We start from the raw sequence: 8,863 nt of genomic DNA, 5'->3' as shown, positions 1-8,863 counted from the left end.
GTTCTGAAGCCATCAGGATATGGGGCTATCATTTAATATCTTCAAGAGCCTTGTTCCTAGAAATGTTGCTGCAAATGTCCTGAAAAGCCCTCTTTCTAATACAAAAGAGGCTTATAGGTTAAAACTGGGCATGCGATCATTCAAGAGATGAGGACTGGTAATAACACTGCCATCTTATCAGAAAAGGTTAAACCAGGGACCTCAAATTATAAGATGTTTGGAACACAACATATTTTTTTCAACCAAATAAAAAAAATGAAGTTTAATTTCCCAAAATTTTATTAAAAACTGACTGTCATCAGATATTTTATTGCAAAGATGAAATCTCACAACAGAGCAGTAAAGTTTGCTGTACTAACAATCTTTAAGTAAATATAAATTCTTTTTGTCGTTCTTGAACTTTAGAGGTTATGTTGTTATTTTTTTTAAGGTGTTTTCTTTTTTCCATGAGTCATGGACAAACATTTTCCCACAAAGATTTGTATTTATTGAAATAACTTGTTACTAAGGTAAGTGTGTGTGTGGTGATGAGGAGGGAGAAATGGTAGTACTCATATTAGTCTTTGAAAAATTAGAAAAACAATTCCCAGTCCATTTCTTAAAATCTTTATTATTTGGTACTCTTTTGATGTAAAAACTGCCGTTTTGTTTTCTGAATCTTCGGTCTTTACTTTGTACCTTAAAAGAATGAAAATAACTCTCTTCAGCCAAGCATAATAGTCCCATGGCAGATAAAAACTAAAATTGAAAAGAAAGTTTTGAATATATTCTATAACATGCATTTGTTTATGGCTACCTTAACTGTATATTTTTTAGATCTAACTTCTCCTTAGGTAGCACTTTTGATTTTAAAAAGTGCTGAGGCAAGTGTCTAGGAGCAGAATATGTCTATAATTCTATTTTCTTCCAATTGAAAATATTTTATAGTTAACAAAACTGCACATAACAAAAATATTCTAAATACAGCACCAATTCCATTAGCATTTACCTAGCAAGCTTGCACCTGGCATTTTTGCATACACACAGGAGTCAGTCTTTGAGGGCAATGGGGGTATAATAGCACCATTTAGTTTTATCTTTAGTTCTATGAGAGCTAAACAGATGTGTGACCAATGGTATAGGTACTCCATGACAATACTATGCGATTTCCACACATTGATTCGGGAATGACCTGCACCAAAGGAGAAAAAAAAAGTTAGTGTGAATAGTTTTGCACTTTTTAAATTAAAATGTAAGTTCCATTATTATGATGAAAGTTCATTAGATATGTTTGGAGTAAAAACTATAGCAGAATCTTGTTTAAATATCTAAGGATTTAAAAATTTTGGTGTAATCATCTAATGAAATACTACACAGCATTTAACAACAATTAAAGAATTAGAGCTAGCCGAACCGGTTTGGCTCAGTGGATAGAGCATCAGCCTGCGGACTGAAGGGTCCCAGGTTTGATTCCGGTCAAGGGCATGTACCTTGGTTGCGGGCACATCCCCAGTAGGGGGCGTGCAGGAGGCAGCTGATCGATCTCTCTCATCGATGTTTCTAACTCTCTATCCTTCTCCCTTCTTCTCTGTAAAATATCAATAAAATATATTTTAAAAAAAATTAGAGCTATATATATCATGTGGATAAATCTCAAAACATTGAGCACAAAATGTAAGTTGTAGGATAATATGTTCTTTGGATACAATTTTTAAAAGTTTTAAAACCTGTAAAATAATATTATATTGTTTATAGATTCATAAGCATGTAGTAAAAGTAAGAAATCATGCATAATAAATACTAAATTCATAATAGTATTATCTCTAGGGAGGAAGAAAATAGGATCAGGGAGGGGTAGAAAGTCTCAACTGTTCCTTTAATGTTTTTTGTTGTTAATCCTCACTGGAGAATATTTTTCCATTGATTTTTAGAGAGTGGGAGGAAGGGAGGGAGAGAAAGAGAGACAGACGGACAGACAGACATTAATGTGAGAAAACATTGATTGGTTGTGTCCCACACCCACCCCAACCGGGCTGGGATCGAACTTGCAGCCCTTCTGTGCTCTTGTTGACACTAACCACTGAGAACACTAGCCAGGTCCTCATAATTTTTTTTTTTTTAAAAGTCTGACTCAAACATGCATAATATTAAGGTTGGATATAGAATATGGGTCCATAATGACTACAGGTGTTAGTCTCAAACTTCTATGTTTGAAATATTTCTTAATTTAAAATTACTTTAAAATATAGAATCACGACATACCATTAAGATTCATGTAAAATTGAAAAGCATTAAACTGCCATTTATAAAAGTTACTTTTTCCCAGAAATCAATGACTAATGGTCAGATAGTATGGTCAAATGCAGCGGTTCTCAACCTGTGGGTCGCGACCCCTTTGGCGGTCAAATGACCCTTTCACAGGGGTCGCCTAAGACCATCCTACATATCAGATATTTACATTGCAACTCATAACAGTAGCAACATTACAGTTATGAAGTAGCAATGAAAATAATTTTATGGTTGGGTCACAACATGAGGAACTGTATTTAAAGGGCCAGAAGGTGAGAACCACTGGTCTAATGGAAAGAATATACGGTAGAGTTGAACAGATCTGGGTTCCAATTATTTTTTAAGTATTTTTTAAAATATATTTTACTGATTTTTTACAGAGAGGAAGGAAGAGAGAGAGAGAGTTAGAAACATCATTGATGAGAGAGAAAGATCGATCAGCTGCCTCCTGCACAGCCCCAGGCATGTGCCCTGGGTTCATTGGTTGACATTCAACCACTGAGCCACATTAGCCAGGCATGGGTTCTAATCTTGACTTTACCCCAACTAGTCTTGTGCCCTGGAGCAGGTCACCTAATTGTTCTGAACCTGTCTCTTCTTCCATAAAACAGGGATAATACCTCAGAATTGTTATGAAAATTAATGAGAAAAGATACGTGAAAATCTGACACAGAGTAGTTGCTAAAAATATATATATATATTGCCTTCTTTCAGATGCCTCCCACCCTCAGGTCTATGCCTAACTCAACAATGTTTGCTGATTTGAGTTGAATAAGCCATAAATAATATTTATAATTGAATAAGAGGTTTTAAATATCTCCTATCCATAGTTTTTTTTTTAAAAAATATATTTTAGTGATTTTTTACAGAGAAGAAGGGAGAGGGATAGAGAGTTAGAAACATCGATGAAAGAGAAACATCGATCAGCTGCCTCCTGCACACTCCCCACTGGGGATGTGCCCGCAACCAAGGTACATGCCCTTTACTGGAATCCAAACTGGGACCTTTCAGGCCGCAGGCCAACGCTCCATCTACTGAGCAAAACCAGCCAGGGCCATAGTTCTTTTTAAAAAAAAATTGATTTTAGAGAGGGAGGGAGGGATGGGGTCAGAGAGACAGAAAGAGAAACATGGATTGGTTGCCTCCCAACCAGGGATTGAACCCACAATCTGAGCATATGGTCTAACTGGCAATCAAACTGGTGACCTTTCAGTGCCTGGGACAGTGCTCAACCAAGCAAGCCACACTGGCCAGGCCTCTCCATAGCTCTTTAGCAATGACAATTGTTATGGATATCTGTTAAATGAAAGACAACATATTTTACTTCCCTATCGTCTGTCAACATGAAGGCACATAAAATGTGGAAAACATTCACAAGTCTCAAATTCTTTTTAAACTGACTTTAAAATGCAGACACAATGTTCTAGAATTCTCTTTTAACACACACACACACACACACACACACACACACACGGGCACTGTCTTCTCCCAATTATAAGTGTTCAATAAATGTTGACTTGAAACAACATTCAATTATGGAATAATTAAGGTAGTTTTTTTAAATACTAAGTCTTTTCAGATTATAACTCAGTAACATTAGTGACAATTATGAATAAAAACAAATGCTGGTCCTGAGAGCACATGAAATGTACCTGATTCATCTCATGTTATGGGTAATACTAGACCAATCAACATACAAATGTACAATTTTGAAGTGCATTTTGTTATAATTGATCCCTTTTTGTATTTATTAGTTCCTGAAACAAAGTAATGCTATAGGCTGCAAAGATTACTCTGATTATCTTAATGTTATGAATTTAATTAAATAAAAGTTCACCCCAGAATACTTTTAAAACCAGTTCTAACTGATTTTCTGACATAGGACAGCTCTCCTGCTCCCCACAGCTTTTATTCTCCCCCTCCTTGTTCCCCATGAAGAGCTCTGTTTCTTTGATGCCTGCCACAGTGTTCTTATCTGACATCCAAATGAATAGACTCCTATCTGCAACCATTATTAAGCCAGTCAGCCATCTCCATGGTGATTCAAGGACACGAGAATAGGGAGCGAGGTCACTCCCTTTCACAAGCCCCTGTTGCTTATTTCCTGTCTTGTTACCAGGGACAGAAGCTCCAAACCTGTCTGGGCCGTAGTTTCTGTTTCCTGCCCTCTCCAGTGAGAGAGTGATGTATTAACAGCTGGCTTTAATTTATTCCTCTAATGAAGCCTCCATTGCTCCGTGGCAGTGATTTTCAACCTTCTTTGTCTGATGGCACACATAAACTAGTAAAATTCTGTGGCACACCAAAAAATATATTTTTTGCCAACCTGACAAAAAAAATGGGTATTCTTTTGATTTATTCACACCTGAAAGCTGTTGTGTTGCCTGTTGTCATTTTTTTATTTGACAATCTGAGGGAAAAGAGGTCAGTGCTCCTGACTAAATAGTCAGGTATTGCACATTTTAAACATTCTTGTGGCACACCAGTGTGTGGTGGCACAGAAAGGGGTTGAAAATTGCTGCTTTGTGGGGTTCCCATTAACAGTGGTTGAGCACTGCTGCTCTCTTGTGGTGGATAGATGCCAGATCTTTGCAGCAGTTGCACAGATTTTACAATTCTTTCAAGCAAACATACTATTTTTTTTTTCCTTTTCTAACCATAAGAAATTGTTGCGCTTTTTTTTTTTTGCTTTGCTTTTTATTGGTAAGGGTTATAGGAAATTATTTGAAGACATCTGAGCTAAAATAATTGCTGAGACAAACTTTGAATCTGTTTATAAACCTATTGATTTCAAAAGATTCAAGTTTAATCAAACTTTTAATTACATAGGAAATTCATTTTGCTTAAAACATTAGAATAATATGGGATATTTCTAATTAAACCTCCATTTATGGATCTCTGCTTTAACACTGGATTAAGTTAAATCTTCTACTTTTTTTCTTGAGTTGCCAAAGTTTGGGTGGAAGTTTATTCCAGGCTGAACATTGAGTTCTTGCATTAATTTCATTCCTATTGTAAGCACAACTTCTGCACAATATCACCTTGTATTGGCTTTTAAAAATGATGTAGCCATAAATCAGATTATGTACAAATTGAAATCAGTGCAATTTATCTTTATAAAAATTCATACTTTAATAAAGCGGCTTTGAAATTCTTAGATCATATCCCTCTATCAGTAACATGTTGAACATGATCCAAATATCTGTATATTTATAAGTTATTTATTTTAAAACAGTAAAAAATAGAAACCCGACATCGATGGGGTAAATTTATTACAAATAAAAGTCCTGCACTATTTTCTTGCACTTCAGTGGTGTAGTTATCAGTTGTTTGTGCCTTGTGTGTGCTCCTTTTTGTTGGCGCTTAGTGGGGAAAGCCTACAGGTGTCTCAGTATTCAGTAGACACAGGCATACTCTCCCTGTTTTCACTCTGGTACTCTCCCTTCTCAGCTGTGTCTGATGTCCCCTAGGTCAGAGACTTTCATTGTTACCTTTTCTGAGGAAAACGTTTCTAGGGTTAGGGTGAGGAGTTGCCCAGTGTGTAGGAGATGTAAAGAAGATGACATACAGACACCAAAACACTGAAACAGAAGGAAAAAGGAGAAACAACAGGGAGAAGAAAACTTTAAAAAATAATTATCATTAATACCTTCAGAGGGAGAAGACATTGCATTCAAGAAACAAAACAGATGTTGTAATAGCAAGTATTTAAAGAACAGCAACAACAAAGCTCTTAGCATGCAGAAACAAATATTCAATAGGATTAGAAGGTTGAGAGAATGTCTCAGAAAGTGGGGAAAAAAAGACAAAAAGATGCAAAATAGGAGGAAAAATACAAGGATTTGGGACACTAAATTTAGGCGATCTAATGTCTAAACAATAGGAATTCCAAAGATACAATACAGAAAAGAGGGCAGGGCCATCACCAACCTCTAGGTCATCTTTGTGTAAATGAGAAAAAGACACCCACCATGGAAGAATGCGCTCTGTGAGCACATAGCTTGATGAGCAGAAAAAGGTGTGTGGAGAAAGAGATGCCCCTCATACACGCAGATGTGGCCTTATGCTAAAGCACACAGTTTAATGAATGGACTCCTGGTTGGATTTCAGCCCCCTCCCACCTCCTCAGTAGAGCACCTTTGTGCAGTGTACAAATTCCACAGTCATAAGTAGCAACCTTGATGCCATGGAGGAAATTATCAAGGACTTAAGGACCTGAGTTTCACAATTGAAAAGGCCCAGTGAGTGCTCATATCAATGGATGGAAACAGACCCATATAAAAGAATATCATTATGAAATTTGACAGTCTTTGAGATAAAAGGTAATTCTACAGCTTTGGGAGTAGGGGTATGTGGCACAGAAAAAGGTCACATGCACAGAATCAAATCACAGAGGATACAGACTTCTCAATAGCAATCTTGGAAGATTCCAAGTTTCTGGTGACCTTGAAGCCATTTCCTTAGGGACATAGAGTTTACATTTGACCCAGCATTCCACTCCTCGCTACATAACCACAAGAACTAAAAATATATGCTCACTCAAAAACTTGTAAACTGATGTTCACAGTAGCAGTATGTACAATAGCCAAAAAGTAGAAGCAACCCACATGTCTATTGACTGATAAATAGATATGTAAAATGTGGGATATCCATATAATAGAATATTATTTGGCTGTAGAAGAGGAATTAAGTACTGATACATGCTAGAACATAGATGAAACGTGAAGCATTATGCTAAGTGAAAGAAGCCAGATACCAAAAGTCACATACTGTATGATTCCATTTATATGAAATGTCCAGAATAGGCAAAACTGGATAGAAAGTAGATTGGTGGTTGCCAGGGGCTGGGAATGGGAGAGGAGAGTGACTGCTAATGGGTACTGGGTTTCTTTGGGAGTGATAAAAATGTTCTAAAATTAGATAGTGGTGATGGTTACACAACCTGATGAATATACTAAAAAAAAAACCCACACACTGAATGGTACACTTTAAAATGGTGAAATTTGTGGTAATTGAATTATATCTCAATTTCTGGGAAAAAAAGACAATGGGCAATATCTTCTAAATTATTATTACCTGGCAAACTTTCAGACATGAAAGGCCTCAAAAAATTTACCAATCATGCGCTCTAACTCAGAAAACTATTGGAAAAATGCTGTCTCAAAACACAGGAGTAGGTCAAGAAAGAATGAACTAAGAGAATGGCGAAATAAATTTCTATGGGGTCAGAAAAGTAAATATCAGGAAGGCAGCTGAGTAGCAGATCGGGGGTGCAGGAAGACTCCAGATAGAAAGAAAATTAAAATCTCTAGAAGTAATGGCTCAAAAAAAAAATTAGAACTAAAAATAATACCTGATAAATGTAACCTTTTGGGAAATTATATAGAGATAAATGGAAAGGGTAGGAATTATCAAGAAGTACAAATAAAATTAAGCAATTTAAATAATAAAATGCAATTATTTCATGAAAAATAAAAAGTGAAAAAGGAGCAATCAAAATATGCTGCAGTGCTCAGTTGTGGATAATATTTGCATTGGCAAAATCATGTAAACATTGCGTTTGACTTAATCCCCATTTGTAATATAACTCCATCAGGAGGATAGGGTAAGAGAATGGCGGTGTAACAACTAAACTTTCATCTGTACAGAGAAAATCAATTGACAAGGTTTAAAATTGATGAATTAAAGATAGCAATATTACAAAAACTAGAAATAGTGAAACGTGCTATTGCCAGAAGAAACAGTTAAATGGGCAAAAAAGAATTGCCCCTAGTGAGGGGACCTGGGGTGAGTGAGAAGAGAAGAAAGATGGGCTACTGACTCTTTCTGTTAGAAGTTTTTTAGTTCTTTTAGACCTTTTTAAGAACTTTAATAAAAAATATATTTTTTATAGTCCTTTGGGTAAAAAATTGTTTTAATATCACTAAAATAAAAAATTATGAGTGTCAAAGGAACCTGAAAAATATGCTTGCCTTAAATAGAAAAAGTTCTCATTAAACTGATTTTTAACAGTCTTTATCAGATATCAAACCAGCAATGATATTACTTAGACAAAACCAGTGTTAGTTATTTCTTTTAATTCAGTAACTACTGTTGGAAAACTTCAAATTTTAAAATCAAAAGGCATGATAAAGAGCAGATAGAAAATTGCTGATTTCAGTTTTTTTTCTTTCTTTTTATTCCCAGATGACTTGGACTGACAATGGAAGGGATCTACTTGCACGGGAAATGGGTCAAGCATCCAGGCCCCCAAATAGTCTCCTGAACAGTGTGTGAGTGAATACTTGTCTAATATCTTAATTAAAAGGGCCCTGAAGAGGTTCTTGCCAGGACAAAGGGAATCTGCTTTAACGCTGAACAGATGTTTCCTTCTCTAGAGCCTGAAATCCATGAGCAACTAACTCATAAATGGCACATTCTAGGCTTCCTGTTAAACCTGGGTCTAACTGTGATAGCAGCTCTTTTCCTACAAGTAGGAGCCAGCAAGCCCTGGAAGGGACTACCACCCAACAATACTAGGTCCAAGTGGTGACAATCATCTTTATAAATAATCACACTGAGTCTGGCGTCTTTGGCAGAGGGGAGCCCTGGGACT

General features: G+C 36.2%; 1 protein-coding gene across 1 annotated transcript in view; it reads right to left on the bottom strand.

Moving 5' to 3' along the window:
- Positions 1-977: 977 nt before the first annotated feature.
- EFCAB5 (EF-hand calcium binding domain 5) overlaps positions 978-8,863 on the bottom strand; it is a 67,864-nt gene continuing 59,978 nt past the window's right edge. Inside the window, 1 exon segment of the mRNA XM_006768120.1 lies at positions 978-1,171. Within this exon segment, the coding sequence (XP_006768183.1) occupies positions 978-1,171 (194 nt within the window).

Source organism: Myotis davidii, unplaced genomic scaffold (assembly GCF_000327345.1).
Source record: "Myotis davidii unplaced genomic scaffold, ASM32734v1 scaffold363, whole genome shotgun sequence".
NCBI lineage: Eukaryota > Metazoa > Chordata > Mammalia > Chiroptera > Vespertilionidae > Myotis > Myotis davidii.
This window is presented reverse-complemented; position numbering and strand designations above follow the sequence as displayed.